Source organism: Anarhichas minor, unplaced genomic scaffold (genome assembly GCF_050575085.1).
Source record: "Anarhichas minor isolate MPS153535 unplaced genomic scaffold, ASM5057508v1 ptg000030l, whole genome shotgun sequence".
Classification (NCBI taxonomy): Eukaryota; Metazoa; Chordata; class Actinopteri; order Perciformes; family Anarhichadidae; genus Anarhichas; species Anarhichas minor.
Genome location: NW_027466476.1, coordinates 8,448,180 through 8,473,069, shown reverse-complemented (window position 1 = coordinate 8,473,069; position 24,890 = coordinate 8,448,180). Strand labels below are relative to the sequence as shown.

The following is a 24,890-nucleotide window of genomic DNA, read 5'->3' as shown; positions in this document are numbered from 1 at the left end:
TGTCAAGGTGTTATGTCTCCACCTAAAGGCACCCTGAGGAACTGTTCCTGCACTGATAGGCAAGATAATCATATAAACACTCTGAGCAGCACATTTAATCAGCGCCAATTATAGATCTCTGTCATATTTAATGATACATTAGGTACAAGTGGATATGATTAGGCTCGTGAAATTAGTGGAATTCAAGGGAGATACTGCATGCATCCAATTACAGCCTTGTATCTGTACAATTATTAATATAAAAAGTACAAATCACCATTAATTCAGTTTTGTAAGATGCATTACAAGTAGTTTTATTATTCAACTTCAACAATAGATTTATATAATCTCTAGACAAAATGTGCAATCGTTTGTGTGCTTCTGTACAAAACAATTTTTTTTAACAGTAACTACAAATATTAAATAAAGTGACACTAAGGGGGAAATTACATGAATTCAGAAAGTTTTTCCTTTACTTTCTCTTCGATGTTCGCATAGTATTTCATTTGGGCAAGCAGGGCTTTGGCGGCTTGAAGCTCTCCTGATTAAAAAAAGAAAAGAAAGTGAAAGAGAGTGCACAAGGAAGTTCAATCACTGACTCACTCGGTGACTTGAAGGAAAGCTTCAAAGACAAGATTTCAAGACAAACAAAGGAATGAGTGGGAGGAACTAGAGAATGTTTCAATGCAACGTCTGACTATAATACCTTCAAGAAGGGCAGCGTCTATCGCCTCCGTCAAGACTGCCAGTTTCCCTGCAAGTGAGGAGGAGACAAGTTCCAGTTCTGCACGCGTTAACAGGACATGGCACATACAGTGCTTTTTATAGAAGCTCATAAGCACACTCGCCCCTGAGAGTAGCTGCTTGATGTGAAGTTACACAAAGCACATGGACACAATGAATTATTTGAGTTTACAAAATGGGACAGAAATTGAACAGATCATGTAGACAGACAGACATAAAGCATGTAATGTCATGTATGCATCATTCATTGGTCGGAAACTGTCAACGTTGTTGTGCCTTGCATATCGACGGTAGGCGATCATATCCCATATTTGATACTATGGGCGCATTTTATTTATGAATTAGCCATTCAGTGGTTCTCTAATTATCTTTCTATATGGTAGTTTGCATCGTGAGTGGCGGAGTCCGCCATTGCTGGCTTGGATTCATATTGCCTACGCATGCATCTACGCATCATGCTGCACAGTATATCGGGTTTTTTTTAATCATTATCGCGACGTCAACTTATTCGATAAACACATTGCAAAAGTCTGTGATATTGCACTCAGGGATCAGTAGAAAATGCCACCGAAACATTTAACTTTTTTTATTGGTGCCTTTTGTGTTCAGTTCAATGTTCATTAAATATAGAAATAAGTATAGAAATGATTTCCTTTCTTTTTTTCCGCAATATTCAGCAACGTTATCGCATGTTTTCCACATGTCGTGCAGCCCTGGCATGCATTCTAATGCCGTGTTCACACCATTAGAACATGTGTTTTTTCGGCTGCACTGTAAACGGATGCATCCATTGTTCTCGGAGTAGTATCGAACCACACTTGCTGTTACCATGGTGATTACAGATGTCCCCAAATGGACCAGAACTGAAATCTTAAAAGATTACAACTTCAACCCTTAGAATAAAGAATGTCTCAGTCCAGTGAGCAGCCAAAATAGGGATTCTTGTTTATTATATTGTTTCATTTAAATGACTTTTTGAGGCATGGAGGTAAAACTAGTCTGAAATATGAAATAGCTACATATCTGAAGTGTCAGCGTGAATTATCCAGGTGTATCTTCTCTCCCACCTGTTCTAATTCATGAACAAAGCTCGGCTCAAATCGATCCACCAGACTTTCACTCAATGAATAAAACGGGCGTATCCATTTACCTTTTGTGTCTTGGCCGATCTTATTGGCGTCCTCTGGAGTCCGTGCTTCATCAAGAGCTTCATTGATCTCCATCAGCTGCATTAGGAACCCTGAGTCGGCCCCGGAGTCGGTGCCCTCGTCTGTACGCACCCCCTCCAGCTCCAGCTGAAATATAGGATGGAAGTTCATCAAACTCAACTGCAGCTTTTTTAAATGCATGTTACTACTTTTGACTGACATCAGACAGCCATCAGACAGACAGAGCTTGCAGTTATGAAAATAAACTATTCATTAGAAGTGAAGTCAGAGATTTCAAACTCACCATATAAAGACCACGACTCAAAGGCTTAAGCAGAGTCTGGTATGCTTTGTTCACGAGAGCCGACTGGCTTTCTGAATACTCCTGTTCTTTCTGCAAAAGAGGAATCTGTTATGTTTGCTTCTAATGATGTTCAGTCCACATTCATTCATTAAAAGAAAGGAGAGGAACTGTGTGTTATTGAGAATCTTAACCAACATGCTGTGCATTTGTATATTCACATTATCCAGAGTTACACATCAAACTGTCACAAATTGGAATTATATCTGAGCTATTTTACACCTTGTCATCCTAATCTATACCACTGTCAACTTTTTCATACACAAAATCCTTGGTGATACTGACAATAAGATGTATGACATACAGCTCCTCTTTTGTAGTCGAGCAGTTTGGGACCCTTCAAGGGATCCAGGTGGAAGTTTGACACGACAGACGTGTGGAAACAAGACCGGGAGGAAAATATCTTGGAAATGGTTGGCAGATCTGAGTACAGTTTGCAGCTATCAGGTCTGTCAGCTCTTGTGAAAATCAATAGTCTCGAGCTCTGGGCCCATGGGCCCGTCGTGTGGAGCTGTTTCTCTAATAACAACCAGTGCAGTAGGTGGCTGCCTTGTAGCCTTGTATAAGTAATGAGTTTTCTCTACATGATGAAGACCCCTGAGGCGGGAAGATGTCTAATTAAGAAAAAATGGTAATGGAGTCGGTACAATATTGGACAGGTCGTTTTGTGAAGAAAGCATTTAGGCTACCCCGCCTCTCTCGCATGCTGCTGAATAAGAGTTGAGCTTTCATATCATGTCACGACAACATTGTGCTTTTGCACCTGGGTGTACAAAATAAATTACATGCGAGGCAACACCCATCCTCCCCTCCTTAGTACGCATGAAATAGCCAAACTGCCAGGCATTTTTATTAATGACCCACGAGGGGGTAACAAGTTAACTGTTTACTACTTTATAAAATAACCTATAAAGACCTTCAACTTTAAACTACTCGGCTGCATTTGAATTGTTTTCCTTTCTGTGAAATAGATGAATAGCTGCACCCATCGAGCTTTTTATGTAAAACTGTGCTTTGGGCTTAATGTAATTTGCCTAGTTAGTGCTTTTTTCCTCACAATATTCTGATGTAGGGAAGGTACACTTGTCTGCCTGAAAGAAGTGACAAATCAAGAATTTGGAATTCAATTTATTTGATAAACAGCAGTGAGTGATTGCTCCATCCACCAAAATTCGACCTCTTTCCTGTCTTTTCCCTTTAGTGTCTACCAGTATAAAGCGTCACCATGAGTTTGCTGTGTGCCTGTTGTTTCTTACTCAAAGCAGCAGAGGCTGAGATACCCTTACTTTTAGTCCCGATTATGGGTCAAGCGGCCAAAACACTTCATTCTATATTTCCCATGAAGCAACTTGATAGCACCTTTCCTTAGATCCTCCCAAATGAAGTCATGTCTTTAAACTACACTTCCTAGTTTGTAACACAGGCTTTCTGTTAGAAATCTGTCTCATAACCAAAGCTGAAATAACCCTGATGACATCACTGTGACATAATCGAGGTAATTTTATCCCACTTGACGAATTCAAGACGTTAGAGACCAGTTTTCACATTACTTGAAACTGATCTTTTAAGTGGAAATCAGTGGATGCTGGGTAGTATAACGGGCATTCTTTATTATTTTCTGGCCTTTAATAAACAAAATGATATATCTCTAAAATAAAGGTCCTCTATACAATATTCAGAGCCTTAATAGAGCAGCAAACAAGCATTTGCTATGTAGAGGTAAAGTGGAATAAAGTCTACCTGAGCAGAGAATGAAGTCGCGCTCTGTGTGTGTGTGTGTGTGTGTGTGCGCGCGTGCGTGCGTGTGTGTGTGTGTGTGTTGTAATCTGAGCTTCTCTGTGCTGTGTTTAAAAAGCCGGGCTGGCTGCACATGCCTTTTAGTGCATGTTTGTGCAGTGAACGTGCCCCACCGCCACTCTGCACTACGCTCATACAGCGTAACGGTACTGTCCTGACCAACGGCTTCATTGTGAAAGCATAGGGCCCACCCTCCAGTTCTCCACCAGGTAAGCACTGTTAGCTCTCTCAGCACTGTTAGCGATGTTACGAGCGCTGTTAGTAGACATGGAGGCAATAGATACGCTCTAAATCTTTTGATTTTATTTATGTCGTTTTTTTGGGGTGACATTTTTTCCCTCCTCTGACCAAATATGCTAAAAACCGTTGAAGGGAATTAAGATAATAATACCACATGCAGGAGTTATGAAATACATGAAGAATAGAGAGGCGTCCACATATGTCAGACAATTTACTTCTTTTGACGAACTTTCTCTTACTTAACGTTTACTTTACTTGTATGCTTTCTAGTGTTTTTAAAAGTAATTATATCTTTGATCATACTTTATTCTGTATCATTGAAATGGATGTCATCCTTGAATTTGGTCATTTATAAAGAGTTTTTTATATATATATATATATATATATATATATACAGTATATCTAACTGTGCTTAAGAATTCACATCAATAAAAAACATGACACATCACACTGTGTTTTGTCACAGTTAGCTAGCTAACGTTCCCACGGATGCAGTGACACAAAATAGATTGTTTTTTTTAATTAAAAAGTGATGCTGGAGAAATCCCTGCCTTCAGGCCAACAGAGTCCCCTGTGCAAAGGAAAACATCGCAAGGAAATAGTTTTGTTCGCTGTTGCCATGAAACATCTTAATCAGTAAGGACAGACACTTATTGAAGCCAGCTTGCTACATCAGCACAATGCATTTTTTAGTCTATTTATTTAACCTTGATTCAGTCCCCATCATCTGGTGCTCCTATTAGTATCATATATAACATATCAATAACTTTTATTCTGTGTTGTGTTTTTTGTAAATGTGTCCTGTCTGGATGAGATACGATGTGTTTTAATGTACCTTCGTTAATACCAGATCTTGCAAATGCAAACTTAGGCCAAATGTTTGCCTTTTTGCATGCAAAAAGTAGACAATAAAGTACTTTCTATTCTATTCTTTTACTTGTTCTCTTTCTGAGAGTTTTGGTAAACCAGGTACCAACCTGGTATTTCTACTATATTTATTTGCAAGTTGTCCTCCTTTCTGTCTTAAAGCAATGCTTTCATCTTCTCAGTGGTTTCATTTTTTTTGATTCCTTGAACTTAAATGCCTGGTAGCAAAATATAGGGAACGCTGCCTTACGATGGCCTAAATTTGTCAATGTCCATTAAGAAGCACATCTTCAACTTTTCCAAGACCAAATCACAAAAATATCAGTCATGTGGCCTAATAGGGACAAAGTGTCAAAACCCAAATTCCAGTGTCACACTTGTACAAAAAGATAGGGCAGCCCCAGCTGCCTCATGAACCCATGTTACTGAACTGATCTATAGTCAGGTTCCCCTCACATCCCCCTGCCTACCACAGATTTCTGGCTGAAGTTGTCTGGATGTAGCGACCGCTGGAGCTGCAAGTATCTTTTCTGCAGCTTTTGTGTGTCCAGTGTGAATGTGAAGTCACTGCAAAGAGGCAACACATGGTGACATGAGATGTTGTTGCTCACAGACTGACTTGATGAATACAACGGTAATAGATAGATGACAGTGCGAAATTAGAAATAGGACATGAAACTTACCAATCCATAATTGTAAAGTAGGATGCATCTTCTTCCGGAGGCTGAATGACTTGACATGCCATACAGAAGAATGCAGGAGTTGTATCAAGAGGCTGTTTGCAATTCCAGCAGTTTAGTTTGACTTGACCTGTGCAGTAATTCCTGATTGAACTGGCTGGATAAGAAGAGTAAATACGCTTTTTTTCTTTTCCCAGTGCGTTGAGGTCCATGTTGCTGTGCCATGTGTCCTTCTTGGGGAAGCTGGTGGACATGCAATGTGCTGCACATGTAAGAGTTTTATAAACAGACTGTCGCTTCGTCATAAGCCAGCTGTGGTGCAGTAAAGCCCGGGATGTGCACAAAATCCGCAAAGTGTTCAGTGACAACATTTTCTAAAAATTCAAATACACTACTTGGGGCTGTAATGCAGTCCCAATGCAAACACAAGATATTGTCCTTGCTGTCAAAACGTGAAATTTCTCTCTTCCAGAATAAGAGCGGAAGTGCGTTCTTCTTCTGCGCATGTTCACAGCACCACACTGCCACCCCTCGTCATGGCGGTGCAGCGGTGTAACAGTCTCCGATGTGCTGGGAAAAAACAACAGCTAGCAAGCGGAGCTGCTAGCAACAGCCAACGCACTTCTTTAGCAAACTATTTATATTAAAGTAGCGTTGGATTTGATTGCATCACACCAAACGTAGTAAGTTGAACACCATAGTGTATTTAATACATGTTAGAAATGTATCACTGTCATATCAACCACAGCGTTTTGAGAGGATGTAAACTTCCAATGGCCAGCATGCTGCTAGGTTAGCTCACTAGCTAACAGCAGCCTAGCTTAGTTTGCTAATGTGTTTTAACAGCAACAATTTTATTTGTTTGTGGTCACTGCTGATAATTAGCTTGTTGTCAGATACCAGAGTACGTCCCCCAAAGATAGTCTTTCGCATCATTTAATGCCATTTATGGAAATGAAACACTCGGCTTTAACTTTCTGTTAAGAAGTGCTTGCTCAGCTAACTGACCTAGCTAGATAACAAAGACATCACATGCTAACGTAACCGGCTCTAAAGTCCATCTACATTAGCCAGCTGGTAGCCTAACGTTTTATGTAACGTTATCTGACAACACGGCCATGACTGCCACGATATGTTACACCATCGTTATGAAGAGCCCGTAAAGCCACAGACCTGTTATCGTACAGATATTAGTGTTTAAACATAACTTGGATCTGTTAGCTGGTATATGCATGCAGGCTTTAACGCTGAGCTGGAACCTCATTAACATCGCCCCTTTTTTCTTGTTCATGTCTTCTGTTCAACCCTATGGCGATGACAAAGGCAATGGTCGATGAAGAGTTATGGTTACACACAGAGTGGCTTGTCCACCAGGGTCTTCATCAAGCACTGGAACCCAGATAACTCCTCCAAACCGGTGAGTACTTCATTTACTGAGTGTGCTTGTTGTTGTTCTGCAGCATCATCATCTGCTCTTACCAGGCCACATCCCTTGAATAGTTATGTATGCAGAAGTTTCTCTGATCTGGGGCCAGTGTAAATATGCTCATTGGGTCAAGGATCAGACTTGGCGTCTTCAGTCCTCGTCTTTACAGTTTCCTAACAAAGGACAAGCTCTGATGAATGCCAAGTCCCGATCCATGTTGTGTGTGTGTGTGTGTGTGTGTGTGTGTGTGTGTGTGTGTGTGTGTGTGTGTTTTGGGGGTTGACAGGCGTGCAAAAGGTCACGGTGGAGTATTCCAGAGAGACACTGGTTGGAGACAGCAGTTTCTACAAGGTAAACAGGATCTTGTCCTGAAGGTTGAGGGAGGTGCTTCTCAAGGCCCCCGCAGACAATACTCTGGGTATTATTAACGGAAACGGCTAAGAATAGAGGGCAAGGTGGCTCCTCTGGCGGTCATGTTGTTTGGGTTAAACGAGCCAAAACGGAACATCATCTTTCAGAAGAGTGACTTCTCAAGTTGACACGCTGGGTGTGTCACACTCACACAGGGCTGGAAGGTTGATTTGCTTTATCTTGCTCTGATGTGCAGCAGCAGCAAAGCAGTAGTCCTGGTTCGCTCTTCACTACTTATGTATGGAGTTATTGCGCCTCACGTTTCGGATTTGTAAGTAGAACCATTTCCAAGTGTGTTTTGAGCAGTTTTGGTTATATTTTCTGGAGCATAAATTGATTAAAAGATAAAATAACCACATGGAAATATGATTATTATTATGCCAACCTCTAATCATAGTTAGTAGTAGTTCATCTATGCAATATAAGGTTATAAGGTTTTTATTTGTCATTGTACGACAGGGTTGCACAACGAAATTTAGATTGTAGTTCCAATTTGCTACATAGGAGAAAAAAAACTAAAAAACAATATTATGTATGGAGGATGGAGGGTGGAGGGTGAATTCAGGAGTCACACAGCCAGAGGAAAGAACCGGTTTTAAAGTGTGGTGGTTCAGCAGCCGATACTTGAATCTCTTCCCAGATGGCAGCAGGGTGAACAGGTTGTGGCTGGGGTGCGTATTGTCTTTTAATAATGTCACAGGCTTATTTCAGCTTTTCCTAATTAAATAAACACCAAGTATCGGAGTACTTTACACAGTTTGAATCACTTAGTTTACGTGTCGTAATCAGCATCAGACAAGAACAGGTGGGCTCTCTGCATCCCTGCTAATTAGGGTGCCCTCCCTGATAAAAATCAGACACAGAGGTTTTTCTTGATTAAGCCAATCTGAAAGGATTGTTCTGTTTTTTTTTTTACTGATTTATATTATGCATGGCTTGCATACACTCTGCCAGTGTGATAGTTGTTATTTTTCTTCATGTAGACAACCCATTTAATAAGTCCGGAAGGGATCAAATCAAATCGACTTATATTTTATCAATTTGGCCACAACATTTAAAATGCCATGTCCAGTAGGGCACCCCCTTTTCGGAAACAAGATTAACCGTGTCTGTGTAACAATAGTTCAGTCAATAACACAGTAAAGTCAATCAGGCAATTCTTTGTCACAGCAAGCGTGAATCTCTATTTCATTACTCCTGGCAGCAATTATCCACTGAAACTTTCTGGTGACCTTTTTTGTTAGCAGTGTAGTATTGATTTTTGGGTTTCATATTGTGGTTCAGGTGAAGGCTGTTCAGGCATTTGAAGAAGAATTTGTCTTTTTCATTTTGAAGAACATCTGTAGTGTGTTGATGTTTAACAAGGCTCTATAATTCAGCATGTCACTGTGCTCCGTTATCAACATGTCGTCCTCTCTCTTTGTTCCCCACAGATAAACCATGATCCCCATCACTGAGCTGCGGTACTTTGTGGACACACAGCCGGCGTACCGCATCCTGAAACCATGGTGGGACGTGTTCACCGACTACATCTCCATCGTTATGCTTATGATCTCTGTGTTTGGGGGCACACTGCAGGTCACTCAGGACAAGATGATCTGCCTGCCCTGCAAATGGGTGGTCAACGACACCTGCCAGAAGAACTTCAATTCCACCCTTGGTGCGTTGTTGTTCGCGGAGCCCAAAGGGATCCAGTATGATCTGGACCGCCACCAGTACAACTACGTGGATGCTGTGTGCTATGAGAATAGATTGCACTGGTTTGCCAAGTATTTTCCTTATCTAGTATTACTTCACACCCTCATTTTCCTAGCCTGCAGCAACTTCTGGTTTAAGTTCCCACGGACAAGTTCCAAACTAGAGCACTTTGTATCCATCCTGCTGAAATGCTTCGACTCCCCGTGGACAACTAGGGCACTGTCGGAGACGGTGGTTGAAGAGAGCGACCCGAAACCAATGAAGATGAACGGCTCAATGGACCACAAGGCGTCCGTTATCAGTGAGGATGTTGAAGCGAGTGTTCCGATGCTCCAAAGGACAAAGACACGCTTCGAGCAGGGCATCGTAGATAGAACAGAAACGGGGGTTTTGGACAAGAAAGAGGGGGAGCAGGCCAAAGCCCTGTTTGAAAAAGTCAAGAAGTTCCGCATACATGTTGAAGAAGGAGACATTGTGTACAGGCTGTACATCCGTCAGACTATTATCAAAGTCATCAAGTTTATTTTCATAATCTGCTACACAGGGTATTACGTGCACGATATTAAATTCAGCGTCGACTGTTCGGTGAATATAGAGAGCCTGACGGGTTACAGCGTGTACCGCTGTGCTCACCCGCTGGCTACCCTTTTTAAAATCTTAGCCTGTTTCTACATTAGCTTAGTAATGGTGTATGGTTTGATCTGCATGTACACGCTTTGCTGGATGCTTCGGCGCTCTCTAAAGAAGTACTCCTTCGAGTCGATACGGGAGGAGAGCAGCTACAGTGACATCCCCGACGTGAAGAATGACTTTGCGTTCATGATGCACATGATAGATCAGTATGACCCTCTGTACTCCAAACGCTTCGCCGTGTTCCTCTCGGAGGTCAGCGAAAATAAACTGAGGCAGCTCAACCTCAACAATGAGTGGACACTGGACAAGCTCCGGCAGAGGATTACCAAGAACTCTCAGGAGAAGTTGGAGTTGCACCTTTTCATGCTGAGTGGCATTCCGGACACAGTATTTGACCTGATGGAGCTGGAGGTTCTGAAACTGGAGCTCATTCCGGATATCACCATCCCGCCGATCATCGCCCAGCTGGTCAACCTGCGAGAGATGTGGCTTTACCACACGCCGGCCAAAATCGAAGCTCCCGCGTTGGCTTTTTTGCGCGAGAACCTGAAGTCTCTGCACATCAAGTTCACGGACATCAAAGAGATTCCCTTATGGATCTACAGTCTGAAGAATCTGAGTGAGCTTCATCTGACCGGGAACCTCAGTGCGGAGAACAACCGCTACATTGTCATCGATGGGCTCCGGGAGCTCAAGAGGCTCAAAGTTCTTCGTCTGAAGAGCAATCTCACCAAGCTACCTCAGGTGGTGACCGATGTGGGCATGCACCTCCAGAAGCTCTCCGTCAATAACGAAGGCACCAAGCTGATGGTGCTCAACAGCCTGAAGAAGATGATGAACCTGACTGAGCTGGAGCTCATTCGCTGTGATCTAGAACGCATACCGCACTCCATCTTCAGCTTGCACAACTTGCAGGAGATCGACCTGAAGGACAACAACCTGAAGACCATCGAGGAGATCATCAGCTTCCAGCACCTTCATCGGCTGGTCTGCCTTAAACTCTGGTACAACCAGATCGCCTATATTCCCATCCAGATTGGCACACTGACCAACCTGGAGAAACTGTACCTGAACAGAAACAAGATCGAGAAGATGCCCGGCCAGTTGTTCTATTGCCGCAAGCTGCGCTTCCTGGATCTGAGCCATAACAACCTGACCTGTATCCCTACAGACATTGGCTTCCTCCAGAATCTTCAGTACCTGGCGGTTACAGCCAACAGGGTGAGTACTTGGGTTATATTTTCCGTCATTTTGATCTTTTTTTGAATATACACTGGTTTTAAAGTCCTTCGTGGTTTGTTTGCAACAATTGAAGTTACAAATTCTAACACCGCTGTGTTTCTCTCCCATCATCTAACACCCTCCTCATCTCGAAACATAGATTGAGACTCTGCCCAACGAGCTGTTCCAGTGCAAGAAGCTCCGCACTTTGAACTTGGGCAACAACTGCCTGCAGTCTCTGCCATCGCGGTTTGGAGAGCTGACCGGGCTTACACAGCTAGAGCTGAGAGGGAACCGTCTGGAGTGTCTGCCTGTGGAGCTGGGCGAGTGCCGACAGCTAAAGAGGACCGGTCTCGTGGTGGAGGAGGACCTCTTCAACACCCTGCCCTCGGAGGTCAAGGACCAGTTGTGGAAAACGGACAAGGAACAGCCTTGAAGAGGTCTGTGGCCCCGAGTAAAAACAGATGCTGACCAACAGGGCCCTGGCACAGGAGGAACGTCCTCTACTCTCCCACGGGGCTTGTTGAAGCGGGCGGTAGTCCCGCTGCAGTGTACTGCCAGTAAGGTTGGGTATCGAGAACCAGTGCCAGTTGGGCACAATCAAATTACTGAAAGCTTCTGGTCGGTCTCTTAATTCATAACTGTGCAGTCGGTTGTCCCTTCTTTTGCAAACAACTCCTCAGGCCTTTCCAGTACAACCCAGTAATGATGCTTTTTTCTTTTAGCAATAATGTAGCAGTGCCATTGTGATCAGCCGCGCGGGGGTTTCATGTTCTGCTTCTCAGTAGCTGTACACACACTTTCTTGTCTAATCAAGATAGAATACATTATTGAAATAATCTGTCCAGTATTGTTAGTTTTACAAATGAGATAGCAAGCTGATCACTAAGACCTCTGCCTCATAACCTGCAACGTGATTAATCATAAATCAGGACGGCCTACAGGCTGTAACTCTTGTTTTTTATAATAATAATAATAATAATAATAATGATGCAGATGCTCACTCACAATAATTGACGAGTCATCTGATAAGATCACAAAATATGATACTGATATGTTTTATGATTATGATTATGACGCCAATCACACGCAAACAGTCAAGTTAGCAACCCTATAAGTTTTAGTCAGAATAATTGTAGTCCATGCCTTTTATAACTCTTGTTTTTTGGGCCCTCAAATACCTCATTTGTGCTTATTTTGAAATTAATCTGAAAATGATGAACATATGACATAAAAACCACAAATCAAACGATGAGTCATGTCAAGAAAGGTAATGTAATCTGAGATCCGTGTGTTTGAGAGGGTGAGAGGAGACTGATGAGTTCTCATTGGTTGTTCTCGGTAGCGGTACAACATGTGGTGTTGGACTAGAGAGTGGAGGGTTGATGGCTTCTTCCTGGGGAACGATGTGTAGTGTGTTTGACTGAGTGCTGGGAGAAGCAATCATTCTACTGAATGCTACCCGCTGGACTATTATTCCACAATATTCCCCCCATACAATGAAGTTAGTGGAGCATGTTATCAGCAAGCAGATACCCAACCATTACTGCCAGTACACTATTCAGTGGGAATTTAGCAACATCGGTGTCATGGTCATGCTGCGTTCACATTGTTTGTATGTAATGAGTTGCACGAATCAAATGAGGTTTTGGATGAGATGAGTCACGTCAGCATCAAAAGCATTGAATTGAAGTTCATACGGGATAACACAATAGTGACATTGAAACGGATCGTCGGTGATATGTTTGAAACAAACGCTTACCTGAAACACTACATTGCATTATTCTCACCTGGCCTCAGCTTGTTAGTAATGTTTCTGTTTAAGTCATGCTGAACTGCATTAGTCAAAATATGGTGCAATGTTCAGTGTAGATGCTCATGAGATGACGGCCATCTTTAATCGTAATCTATTCCACTTCCTGTATTGGAGTCGTTAAGGTGAGGTCAATGTGGATACGTTTTTTCTAAGAGAAAGAACAATGCAATAAAGTTCAACATTTCTGAAGCTTCATCGTCGTGAAAAAGTAGCTACATTCCACTTAATGTATACGGGCAAATTGTAATTCCTACAAATTCTTTTGTCATCGGCAAAGAGATTCTTTCTTTTTTTTAAAGAGCCATGGCTGTCAGATCGGTTGCCTTAACTTTGATTCACTCCTGTGTTCTGTATCATTTCTGTTACTTTTGTTGTGGAGTTGTAAACAAATGGTTGTTTTCTTCACTGTGTTTGGATGCAGATACTTGTCTCTAAAGCTGCACTACCCACGCCCAGCTGATAATGGGAGCAACAGGGCCGGTTTGTTTGTTTTTATGTTTTGCTTTAAATGTTTCATTCATAACTTCCTGTGGACTCCTCGCATACCTGACACCAGTAACCAACGAGGGACAATAAAAGATCCATATGGTGTCTCAACAGTGATTAATGGCATTGTTTTCTGTTGCCTCACCTCGTCACAGTGACTGCTAACTCTATCTCTCCTGCCATAGAGTCAGAAGGGCATTAGCATTCAGATTTTTACTTATCCAGTACATTTTCCACTCTTTATTTGTCAAAGTGATGTAGAAGTTGGGGTTAGATTTTTGGAAAATGTTGGTTGACGTTTATTGTGTCACGGTTTGTTTGTTTTCTGTGCCAGATATACTCGCCTCTTATGGAAACACATTCCTCTTTTCTTTTATCACAAAGTCAAAATTACAAAAATCATATATATTGTTTTATAACACAGCAAGCAGGTCCTGGGTTCATGCACACGGCAGTGTAATTGTCTTAGTTTCTCTTTTTATTCATAATTGTGGGAGATATTTATTTGTCGTAAAATGGGCCTCCGTACTTTTTCCACGTTCGGTCATCTAATTGTCATTTATTTCTCTGGTTTCAATGTGTGTTCATTTGTAGAGAAAAGTGTGAAACTGTTTGCCTGAGAGTGACTTTTCTGCACTTGTGTTTTGCCACAGTAAGCAGCACCATGCTAAAATTACATAATTCTAGATCAATGCACAGCTCTGACACAGCACAACTCCTAACAGGCGTTCTTGTGTTTACCCAGAGAACAAAGTCATCAGTTTATGTTTTAATAAACCTAACTGCAAAGAAAACTTAAACAGTAGCAATAGTACAGTGACTAGGTTGAAAAGCGTAGGAACAGTTTAAGATGTGTACATTTATTTCAGTAACATGTTTATTAACTATGCTATATTGTGCAATATTGCCTTTATTTCCACTATGTAAAGGTTTGATGTAGTTTTCACGTGTGCACGGGCATTCTTTTGGTCGCATTAACTTTACTACGGTGATGGTGAGAAGTTGAAGTTGAGAGAATGCTTTTGCACCTGTCCCACAAGTTACATTTAGGTAAAGGCAAATAATAATACAATTTCGTGATTATAACAAATGTTTTGTATGTATTCAGTATGAGAAGGTTTGACTGAATGACTGCCAGCCGTGAGATTAAATTCGATACCAGGTATTTAATAAGTATTTAGGTTTGTTTCTGTTTCAGAACTACTCCTAGAAAGACAGATTATTTACCTGTAAATCCCAAGTGGAGCGTGTTAAATAACTTCCAGAACACCTCAGCAATACACCGCAGATTACGACAATCAGCTATTCTCAATAAGACTGACGGCAGAGAACCTTTTGTCAAATGTAAAGTGTTTCACATGCACTGCGAGTAAACGGTCAGTACGGTAAACATGCATGGTGTAGGTTGCTAGTAAAAGGGCATGAAGTAGATTAGCGTTTGCGTTTATAGTTGTCGTTAATCTTTTTGTTCTGTGTTTGCCCTTTTTTTATAATTATGATTTTATTTTTAATTTTTACAACACTTGGTATTATTACAGTATAACTCAATTACTCAGGAAACCAGCTAGTACTCACTCCTTGTTTGAGTTGATTGCCTTTTTTTTTTTTATTACACCTGTTATTTTTTATTAATTTAAACAATTGTTTTATACAGTTAGTTTTATATGCATTTCTATACATTCTTTCTAGTTTTGTGTATTTAATATGGACTGCTGGTTCAAAAGTAAATGTGTTTGTGTGTTTAAAGAAACTACTTGGTTTAACATTGATTCTGCGTTTTCCTCAATGACCATGTACAAATGGAGCTGTGTTTCAGAATTATGTCTTCATCAGGATTAGCACGGATGAATGCAAGTGTGAGAGTGTTATCTGTGTGTATGTTGGCATGATAAGACTTTCTCATCCTGTGATGTCCATCTTTGTTCTTTCTCTTTGAATCATTTTTGGGTACAAAATCCTTATTTTCAATGTTTCCCATTTGGCTTCATGCATTGTTGGTTTGTCAAATTTGTCAATAAGGAAATCTTCTGCGTGTCTGTATTAAAATGAATTATGTCACAGAGTATTCTGTTTAAATATCTGTCCCATCTTTTCCTGCACACGATCCACGAGAGGTAAAATAAACTTGGTTGACCTAATTTGTCTTGTTGAAATTTGAATTTTGTGAATGACTGTGTTCTGTTGTATTTTGGTGTTGGATAGATAATCTGTCAACTGCCCAGCCCTGTCTTTGGGATTATGCACCAAAGCACAAAATCAGCTGGCATGAGGCTTCAAGGTGCATCCTGCTCGACTACTTTATGTTGAGTTCCTGTCTTTAACAAGGTCCCTGTATCAAAATCTAATACAATCATTATCCCAGTTGTGTGCCTGTGTGTTGCATGTAACCTGTAACTAATCTGGTAGGTCTAATACTTAAGCAGAGAAACCATAGAAAAATAGTAAACATTTCACAGAATGGGAAAATTGGGGGGCTAACCCCAGAATTTCCGTCCAGGGGCCACATAGCATGTTCATTTGACCATGTCTGAACAGCATCACAAGTGTTAAACCTCTGCAGAGACTGTGTGGTTCTGGCTGTTTACATTCAGCTTCAACAGCTCTGTGCAGAGGTAAATATGTCACTATAATTTCGTTTTTTGTTTTTTTTAGAAGATCGTAAATTCCCTGCGGAACCATTCTTTGCTGGCCAATGCACCGACACGGACATGTTTTTCCGACACACTTGTTCAAAGACGCAACGTTTGAAATGGTAAATTTGATTGTGGACATTTTCAGCAGATATCTGTTATCTTAAAAACCACAGAACCGTTTAAGTAAATGTCAACTAATACGGTGTTTTAAGGCCTATTCCTTTGTTAGGAGCCAGGCGAGAAACTTCCCTTTTGTAAGGAGAACGTGCTTATTTTGTTACAGTCAGGCTAACGTGCTAAGCTAGCTAGCAAACGGTAATGAATGGCGATTCCTGTGCCTCCTAAAAGTTAACGTTTTGGGTTAATGATTCTTCTTCTTTTCCTAATGTTACAGGCTGTTACCCTTCAAACAGATCTAGGAGAAATTAAAATCGAATTGTTTTGTGAGCGCGCACCGAGAACATGTGAGGTAAGTGAACTAACTTTGGCTACAGTTAACGCTACGTCACACGCTGCAAGCTTTGGCTGAAAGTTGCATTAAAGTTGTTATATTATTCTATATATATACAGTCTCTCAGTGGTGGAAGGAAGTAATTTTACTTAAGTAAAAGTATCAATGCCACCGTGTGTTAATATTATGCTACAAGTAAAGATTAATGCATTCAAGTATTGGGATCAAAAAGTAATAATGCAAAATGGCCCATTTCAGAATAATGTATTATTTTCAGCTGGGGTATTCTTTTATCTACTTTATGTACTGCAGGGTGGTCTTATCCATACAATTACATCATAGTTTATTACTTGCATATATTTTGTAATCTGCCTCTGCAAAATAACAATTAACTAAAGCTATCAAAATAAATGTAGCCGAGTGAAATGTACAATATTTACCCCCACAATGTAATAGATTAAGTAGTACAAAGAATAAAAATGGAAATACTCTAGTACAAGTACCTCAAATTGTAATTAAGTACAATACTTCAATAAAGTACTTGGATACATTTCATCACTGCAGTCTCTTTAATATTCCTTGTTTTTAAAGGATTTAACTTGGACTATCCTAACGCATATATTTCACTATTTACAGAACTTCCTTGCTTTGTGTGCCAGTGGCTTCTACACTGGCTGTGTCTTCCACCGCAATATTAAAGGTTTCATGGTTCAAACTGGAGATCCTACAGGTATGGGATTGTTGCATCTGCTGCACATCGACACTGAAATGGCAGAATTCTCATCCTCACTTCTTGTTAGTCATTCCCCGTATTTTGATTAAACCAATCAGGCACAGGCAAAGGAGGAACAAGTATATGGGGCCGCAAATATGAAGATGAGTTCAGTGAGCACCTAAAAGTGAGTACCTACTAGTTCTAGCATGTTGGCCTAATATTTCATCGGGGTTCATCACTCTTCAGCATTGTAACTTTTGTGTTCTTTGGCTTTCTTTTATTTCAGCATAATGTAAGAGGAGTGGTCTCAATGGCAAACAATGGCCCCAACACAAATGGCTCCCAGTTTTTCTTCACATATGCCAAACAGCCCCATCTGGACATGAAGTACACGGTGTTTGGAAAGTACGCATCCTTTTATACAGATAAATGTGTGTTACGTGAGATGGAAATAATGATTGTTGGACATTTCTTTCGGCTCTGCAGACAGCCGCTTGTTGTGCCTGAAAGTTATATTGTTTAGAATCTATTTTACTGAAGCAGCTGACATCTTTCGCTCTTCCACGCGTAGGATCATCGATGGCCTGGAAGCACTGGATGAACTGGAGAAACTTCCCGTCAATGAGAAGACGTTCCGACCGCTGACGGAAACCCGGATAAAGGATGTGACCATTCATGCCAATCCTTTTGCTGCATAGACAGTTTTCTCTTCAAATATGCAAATGGTTCTTTTTTCCAATAAGCCTATTGATCCAGTGTAAAGTACCCTGCCAAGGTTCAAATAGATAACTTGTTAGAGGCTAGAAATTAGATAGAAAGCTCCCAGACATCATCATGACACAGACTAAATTATATAATGCTGAGCTGTCCTAACAAAATCACATTTTTGTACCAGCATTTTGTAATATTTTTGTTGTAAACGTCATTTAAATTCTGAGTCAAACTTACTTAGTGGTTTGAATACGTCAACACTTAAATTGCTGTCCATCCTGAAGCAAAATTCATGAGTATGCTCTTTCAAATGTTGTAACTTGGTATGCTTATTGTTATTTTATGAAATTATTTGCATTGCAATTAAAGGCTAACCTTTTTCTGTTTATCTTCATAAATTCACAGTTTAGTCCAAAAAGAAAACACGCCCCTGACTTTGTACGCCACTGCTACACACACAGTCTGATCCTTTTTTATTCTTGATAGGCAATATAAATAAGCTGTCAATGTTTTGTACTAAATAAAACGTTTGTAAATAATACATCTGTGTGCAAAAATGACTATTGTTGAATGTCACCACTTCGAAAGACTTGACGCTTCAGGGTTAAAGGTTGGAAGTCTAAAACTGAAGCAGCGCTGTCAAACCGATGAGCACCTCCTACGTCATCACTAGTGGACGAAGTGTGTTTCGCTGTCCGTAGCAAGTTCATACAAACTACATTAGAACCCCGCAGAAATGGCCTCAGACAATGCATTTAAAGTAAGTCTACTTTGACTACTTCATTATAGCTTTATACAAACTTAACTTCTGTTCATCGTGAGGTTCGGTACCTGCGTGGACACCTGATGGACATGTTTGTGTCTTCCAGGTGTCTTCCCTGCGGGATAAAGTGACCCTCATAACGGGTGCCAGCTCGGGCATCGGTGCAGGCACGAGCGTCCTGTTCGCCAAACTCGGAGCGCTGTTGGCTCTGAACGGACGCGATGTGGACAATCTAAAGAAAATAGCCAAACAGTGCACGGACTGTGGAGCAGCCGAGGTAGCCGACTCTCGCACTGAGCTGTGCACCAACGTTATGTGACTTGGGATGAAATATAGTACAAACATGTCGACACCGTTCGATGCAGTCTTTTGTGGACCAAGAGAAGAGAGAGAGGATCAAGATTCTACACTTTTAATGTTTTTATGAATGGAGTTTGGTGGTCCGCTTGTGTAAAAACGCAAACGCAATTCGTCAAAATGTGGCGTTAAAAAGTCTGCTATCAATATATTCAGCCGCAATGCATTGTTGGATGAGCACATCCACATGTGTTAAATGTGTGTTATAAAGTGTAAATACAATATAAAATGACCATTTCTGACACTGGAGCATACATGCTGCCACATTAAAAACAACATGCAAACAATCTTACTTTATCATCCAAACATTACTGCCTTTAACAAAGTGATTTGTTCAGTATTGTGCGACTATGATTTTGAAACTTAAAAAAACAAAGCTTTTAAATTCCTAACACGTCTGTGTTTTATTAGCCGTTGCTGGTTCCTGGAGACCTCACTGACGAGGAGACGGTGAAGAAGACGGTGGAGCAAACTATCGCTCACTTCGGCAGACTGGATGTCCTCGTCAACAGCGCTGGTATCCTGGCCATGGGCAGCATAGAGACAACAGACATGGCTCAGTACGACAGGATCATGAACATCAATGTCAGGTAGGATAACGCAGAGCATCATAAAGATATATTAGTGCTGAACCTACAGTAGTACAGGTTGTATAGTAGCTGGGATATGGCGGATGACTCTCAAGTTCAAATGGAAGTTGGCTGAAGTGATATATGGATGTATTTCAAAAGGGCCCGCAAGGACACAAGACTACTAGTGATTACTCCCACACTTGATATGTAGTGTTCACGTATATATTATTGATCATTTTAGTTAGAATGTCCCCTAACGTTTGTTTCATTCTCCAGAACCGTATACCACCTGACTCAGCTGTGTGTGCCCCACCTGATCAAGACCAAAGGCTCCATTGTCAACGTATCCAGTGTCAACGGACAGAGATCAGTGGGTATTACAGCGGGCCACCTATTCACGACCACACCCACTACATGTATTTGTTACTTGTAGTGCTTTCTCTCTGTAGTTCCCTGGTGTGCTGGCCTATTGCATGTCCAAGTCCGCCATTGATCAGTTCACGCGTTGTACAGCACTTGGTGAGTGAGACATTTTTCTCCTTTATACTATGTATTATGTTAAGCATTGTACAAAGTTCACAGTAAATAACATGACTCTTTCATTTCAGAGCTGGCGTCAAAGGAAGTCAGAGTGAACTCTGTCTGGTGAGGGTTTTAATAAAAAATGAAAAATCCATGTTTTCATTGTGTTCAGTAATTGACCTTCATATTTTGGATGTATACAATTAGCTAACACATATCCCATGAATTTCTGATTGATAAAGCATTGATATCAGTTGTGTCTGTTGGAAATTAATTCCATTGATGCACCATATTTTGTGTCCCTGCTCCTGCTGCATCTCTTCAGCCCTGGTGTGATCATCACAGAGGTCCACAAGAGAGCAGGACTAGATGAGGACCAGTATGCCCAGGTAACGCATACCTGTTGCCACTAAAACAGATGTATTCCTTCAGAGGTTGTCATCTCCTAGCATCTGATAGCACACGAGACAAATAACAAACACTCAGTGTCTGTCAATCTTTTTTTTCACCCATCCAGTTTCTTGCAAAGTGCAAGCAGACCCATGCCCTGGGTCGACCAGGGGAGGTGGAAGAAGTGGCCCACGGCATCGCCTTCCTGGCCTCCGATGCCGCCAGCTTCATTACTGGAGTGAACCTCCCCGTTGATGGGGGCCGCCATGCCATGTGCCCAAGATAAGATGGTGTATGTTAGGATACAGCAGTCTGCTAATATAGTTCTTTCAACCTCCAAGTCTGCCTGTGTGTTCGTTTTTTTTAAGTTGCCACTAAAACTGATCGGGGAGTTGTCATTAAAAAAAAAAAAAGAAAGGCATTACTTCAAGGACACAATTTTTCTCCACGTTTACAACGCTAGCTGTCAGGATTTGACAGTTCCAGATGTGTGAAATGAATATCAGGAAGCAAAAACACATTTAAACTGGCAGCTTAAATGCATGTTATTTGCTGACTTTGATAATAAGTTTTCCTTTTAATGAAAAGAAAACGAAAGCTGCTTATCAACAAAGGTTTCAGACTTTTATTGAATTACCTGTTGAGTCATTAGACTTCATTCACGCAGCATGAAATGTCCGCACAGATTAAACACCGTTAGCTCGGTTGTGTTGTGTATTGTAAGAAATCCTCTGAGTTTATAAATTGGCGGGACCAATCGCCATTGCTGCACCTTTGAGTGACAAATGCTTAAACAGTAAATAATACAGATGGTAATGTCCTAAAATACAGTTGATTGTCTAGGACAGATTAATTGGGGAAAAAACTGACTGTAGAATCCATAAGGCTCTAAATGACTCATAAAACATAACATTGAGGTTTTGAACTGGAGAGCTAACCAGAATTTAAATAAAATTTAAATAGAATCCACTGTAGATAGTAAAGGTTGAATAATTATAGACATTTTGACAGATACAAAAACTTAACTTATAGTGTCAGACAGTACAAAGAATATTGAAAACGTGAAAATAATACCTTGAAAATATAATTTAACCAATTTGACCTGCGTGTATATTTTACAATCTTCCCTTTTTTTCTTTTTTTTTGGTAAAGCACAGACGTAGAGAGTTTATCATACGAGTGTCAACGGTTGTAGCACCAGGTGTCTCCTCCGTGTCATCCCGGATCTATATCAGGTAACGTCTTTGTTTGCTGCGAGATGAGCGGTGCAGTACGAGGTAGCATCTTGACACACTGGGGGAGAGCTTCCACGCATTTTTCGACACGGAGAGCGCCGCACAGCAGTTGATGGCGTGAGGACATCTGTATGAACGCGGGGGTCTCTCGGCACCGGACAGTTATTAGAAGTTCAAGAAGACTTACCTGGAGACAGTGCGCCTGTGTGTCTGAGGCACACTGCATACCTGAATGAGTGATGTTATGTTTATAATGCATATGCCTAAAGGCTGTGGAAAAATAACTATTGCACTTTATATTACAATATACAGTACATATACATGTATAAATAATACTTAGACATTAAAATAGGAATTATTGCATTTGCAGATGTAACTGTCCCATATTTCTGTACAGATCTCTCTAAAAAAAATGTTTTTTTTGCTAAATCGGGTCACAGCCCGTGAAGAAAATATGATACAACATAGGGTGAGACGGTCATATTACTTCCTTCCAAAAAGGGGCATTCAGGTGTTGTATCACACAAACGAGTCTCTGAAAAAAAAAGAAGCTTATTGTTGTTTTCCATAGGCTGATTAGTGCTAGAAGTCTTATCTCTGCATTTTCAATGGGCCTCTTTTCTGCAGTGCCCCCCCCCCCCCTCCTGTTTCTGCAGTCCAAGCATATTTCGCGGGGAGAAAATGGTGGTCTGTTGTCTCTGGAAACCACAGAAGCATTAGTCTCCCCCGTCCGCCTTCCTCCACGCCGTCCCTCCTTTGAAGAGTATTTCCCGGCCCCCTCCACGGGGGGGCCTATAAGAAGCACACGGGTCCAACCTCGAGGTGGAAGCTCGCGCCACGTTCTCTGGTCGCTAGGTTGTACACATCCACGATGGGGAGTAAGTTTGGGTCCTGGGTCTGGAAGATGAAGTGGGTCTGATGCCAGCGGCCATCTTTGATCTGAAAGTGAAGGTCGCGCTCGGTCACAGGATGTGAAGAAGGATAGTTTCTCAACAGTACAACATTTTTAAACGTAAGCAATGCTGAATTCTAAATATGTTTTAAAGAATTTGCTTTACAAATGTTTCATGAGGAAGGAAATGCCTTTAATTCATTTGTAAGACATCCAGGATATACACAGTGTCTTTTGGTGGATAAAGTCCTACTTTGTAGCCATGCCAGAAAAGTAGCAGTGCTCACCCAGCAGTCGTCCCGGGGTATGAGCGGCTCGAGGAGGTCGCCGGCCTGAATCTCCTCCCCTGTCCAGGCCTTGAAGCTCACAGCCCTGGATGAGGGTTGCAGGGAGGGTCCTGCTGCCCACACGGGTGTGTTGAGGCAGTGAATGGTGATGTGCTGCACGGCCTCCGTGCTCAAAAGGTGGATGAAGTTCATCTGGATACGACCCACGCCCATCTCCAACTGTAAAGCAAGAATGTGTGTTCCTCAAATAATCCTAATTTAGAAAATAGGCTTGTTTATAAATGCCATCATTCCTGAAGAAATTCCTGATGTAAACAATAACTGGACTCTTGCGTCTATGTAATAAAAGTACAATTTTTGTTTTTAGTTGGTAATAGACTCCAATTGTGTAATTAATTAGAATTTGTTCGATATGGATCACAGATTGTGTATGATTGTCTGTCCCTATTATTGTCCCTAACAGTTCATGCAGACATTGAGTCTGTCTGATCTTGTGCGTTATGATGATTAATTACAAAATGTTATGGCTGAAGAATAACTCCAAAACATTAATATCCGAGATGTTTACTTGCCAACTGAGCGTGACTTTGATAGTCTAGGCGAAAGCAAACGGCCAAATATAGAAGTGATCCAAACCTTGGATACTGTGATAGGTTTCAGGCAAGTCTGTCCACCAGCAGTGAAGTTGCACATCACCTCAATAGTGTCGGCGGCACAGCCGAGGTTTGGGTCGATCCAGTAGGTGCCTGTTAAAGAGCAGCAGCGGAGGAGGAAAACAGCTCTTATTCAACAAGAACAGAACGGATATGTGCACAGAAAGGACCGAGCAGTTTATACTGTACGTCTCCTCACCATCGTACATCCTCTGTTCACAGCTCTGGAGGTCTCGGCAGATCCGTGCGGGGTTGTCGCGGGTTCCCAGCGGGTTCTTCAGACTCTGGATCAGAGTGCTGAGATGCTGCAACGTCTTGAAGATCTCTGTGCCCTGGTCCAACATGAGCAGGTCCATGCTCGGATAGTTCTGCTTTGGACATAAATGTTGGCGTGATTGAATTGTAATTTCTATGAATGTTTTTATCCGTTATTAGATCAGAAATTTTTTTTTTTTTTTGAAGGACTCATTCAAATGAATAATACCCATTAGGACCCCCAACAGTCAACTGTGATGTCTTGCAATGAGCATAGTTTTCCTCAGAACTAACCTCGGGCCTCAGTGCAGCATGGGAGTTGATGATGACTTGAAAGGCGGCACCAAGAGCCTCATTTCTCTGCCAAAGAAGACGGCAAGGCCATCAGGTAACCACAACAATGCCTTGAAGGTGACTTTTCATGAAATATTCTTTTATGACATACTATGAATTGAATGTGACATTTGTATTGCATACTATGCTTCAATTATTTATTAAATACTATACTTCAACTTATCAATTACTTTTATGACTAACAATACCAGTGAGTATTTTATATTTTTTTATGACATATACAATTAATCTTTTATGACTATACTTTGACTCTTAAGGACATACTCTACTTTGACAGTTTATGACTTACTATACTATGAGTTTTTGTCAGATACTGTGACTTTTTAATGCCTTTTCATGGAACACTATACTATGATTTTTCATGACATTCATTATGACGTTCAATACCATACATTTTTTTACAGCTTTTTATGACATTCTATACATGATGGACATTAACGCGAAACACTTACAAGTGAGAGTGAGGAACTGGGCAGACCCTGAAAAGCAAAGAGAAAAGCCTTCAGTATATACACCATGTATACTTGTTTATCTTGTTTGCACTGTTGTAGAAACAGCCACTCTATGTATTGTACCGTGTATATTGTAATTAC

General features: G+C 41.1%; 5 protein-coding genes across 6 annotated transcripts in view; 3 read left to right on the top strand and 2 right to left on the bottom strand.

The window, feature by feature from the left end:
- Positions 1-267: 267 nt before the first annotated feature.
- On the bottom strand, positions 268-7,233 carry hscb (HscB mitochondrial iron-sulfur cluster cochaperone). The gene is made up of 6 exons (XM_076104242.1): positions 5,820-7,233; positions 5,607-5,703; positions 2,176-2,265; positions 1,874-2,018; positions 686-733; positions 268-520 (listed from the first exon to the last, which is right to left on the bottom strand). The coding sequence occupies exons 1-6, from the start codon at positions 6,185-6,187 to the stop codon at positions 426-428; spliced, it is 843 nt and encodes a 280-aa protein (XP_075960357.1). The 5' UTR covers positions 6,188-7,233; the 3' UTR covers positions 268-425.
- On the top strand, positions 6,347-13,624 carry lrrc8ab (leucine rich repeat containing 8 VRAC subunit Ab). Of its 2 annotated transcripts, XM_076104241.1 has the most exons (5): positions 6,347-6,499; positions 7,140-7,233; positions 7,529-7,593; positions 9,087-11,205; positions 11,366-13,624. In XM_076104241.1, exons 4-5 carry the CDS (start codon positions 9,094-9,096, stop codon positions 11,639-11,641), a joined length of 2,388 nt encoding a protein of 795 aa, XP_075960356.1. In that variant the 5' UTR covers positions 6,347-6,499; positions 7,140-7,233; positions 7,529-7,593; positions 9,087-9,093; the 3' UTR covers positions 11,642-13,624. The 2 variants fall into 2 exon arrangements, with proteins under 2 accessions (XP_075960356.1, XP_075960355.1); XM_076104240.1 differs by lacking the exon at positions 7,529-7,593.
- A 2,151-nt stretch (positions 13,625-15,775) lies between these two features.
- ppil3 (peptidylprolyl isomerase (cyclophilin)-like 3) lies at positions 15,776-18,558 on the top strand. The gene is made up of 6 exons (XM_076104243.1): positions 15,776-16,259; positions 16,535-16,609; positions 17,228-17,321; positions 17,423-17,490; positions 17,593-17,711; positions 17,878-18,558. Exons 1-6 carry the CDS (start codon positions 16,200-16,202, stop codon positions 18,002-18,004), a joined length of 543 nt encoding a protein of 180 aa, XP_075960358.1. The 5' UTR covers positions 15,776-16,199; the 3' UTR covers positions 18,005-18,558.
- Positions 18,559-18,661: 103 nt separating this feature from the next.
- On the top strand, positions 18,662-20,984 carry LOC142964293 (3-oxoacyl-[acyl-carrier-protein] reductase FabG). The gene is made up of 8 exons (XM_076104555.1): positions 18,662-18,777; positions 18,887-19,057; positions 19,549-19,727; positions 19,986-20,079; positions 20,159-20,228; positions 20,318-20,354; positions 20,557-20,620; positions 20,749-20,984. Exons 1-8 carry the CDS (start codon positions 18,754-18,756, stop codon positions 20,905-20,907), a joined length of 798 nt encoding a protein of 265 aa, XP_075960670.1. The 5' UTR covers positions 18,662-18,753; the 3' UTR covers positions 20,908-20,984.
- Positions 20,985-22,648: 1,664 nt separating this feature from the next.
- Positions 22,649-24,890, bottom strand: part of col27a1b (collagen, type XXVII, alpha 1b) — a 58,253-nt gene continuing 56,011 nt past the window's right edge. Inside the window, exons 49-54 of the mRNA XM_076105015.1 lie at positions 24,750-24,776; positions 24,238-24,303; positions 23,888-24,056; positions 23,672-23,781; positions 23,036-23,254; positions 22,649-22,795 (exon numbers count right to left, since the gene is read on the bottom strand). Coding sequence (XP_075961130.1) covers positions 22,649-22,795; positions 23,036-23,254; positions 23,672-23,781; positions 23,888-24,056; positions 24,238-24,303; positions 24,750-24,776 — 738 coding nt within the window. The remainder of the gene's footprint in view (positions 22,796-23,035; positions 23,255-23,671; positions 23,782-23,887; positions 24,057-24,237; positions 24,304-24,749; positions 24,777-24,890) is intronic.

Excerpts from the sequence above, each read along its gene's own strand:
- hscb (XM_076104242.1), bottom strand. The coding sequence starts at position 6,187 with ATGTTGTCACTGAACACTTTGCGGATTTTGTGCACATCCCGGGCTTTA. Across the intron at positions 5,704-5,819 it reads TACTTTACAATTATGGATTG|TGACTTCACATTCACACTGG; the intron begins GTAAGTTTCATG and ends GCCTCTTTGCAG. Across the intron at positions 521-685 it reads AGACGCTGCCCTTCTTGAAG|GAGAGCTTCAAGCCGCCAAA; the intron begins GTATTATAGTCA and ends TTTTTTAATCAG.
- lrrc8ab (XM_076104240.1), top strand. The coding sequence starts at position 9,094 with ATGATCCCCATCACTGAGCTGCGGTACTTTGTGGACACACAGCCGGCG. Across the intron at positions 11,206-11,365 it reads TGGCGGTTACAGCCAACAGG|ATTGAGACTCTGCCCAACGA; the intron begins GTGAGTACTTGG and ends CTCGAAACATAG.
- ppil3 (XM_076104243.1), top strand. The coding sequence starts at position 16,200 with ATGCACCGACACGGACATGTTTTTCCGACACACTTGTTCAAAGACGCA. Across the intron at positions 17,322-17,422 it reads TCAAACTGGAGATCCTACAG|GCACAGGCAAAGGAGGAACA; the intron begins GTATGGGATTGT and ends TAAACCAATCAG. Across the intron at positions 17,491-17,592 it reads AGTTCAGTGAGCACCTAAAA|CATAATGTAAGAGGAGTGGT; the intron begins GTGAGTACCTAC and ends CTTTTATTTCAG.
- LOC142964293 (XM_076104555.1), top strand. The coding sequence starts at position 18,754 with ATGGCCTCAGACAATGCATTTAAA. Across the intron at positions 20,229-20,317 it reads CACGCGTTGTACAGCACTTG|AGCTGGCGTCAAAGGAAGTC; the intron begins GTGAGTGAGACA and ends CTTTCATTTCAG. Across the intron at positions 20,355-20,556 it reads GTCAGAGTGAACTCTGTCTG|CCCTGGTGTGATCATCACAG; the intron begins GTGAGGGTTTTA and ends GCATCTCTTCAG.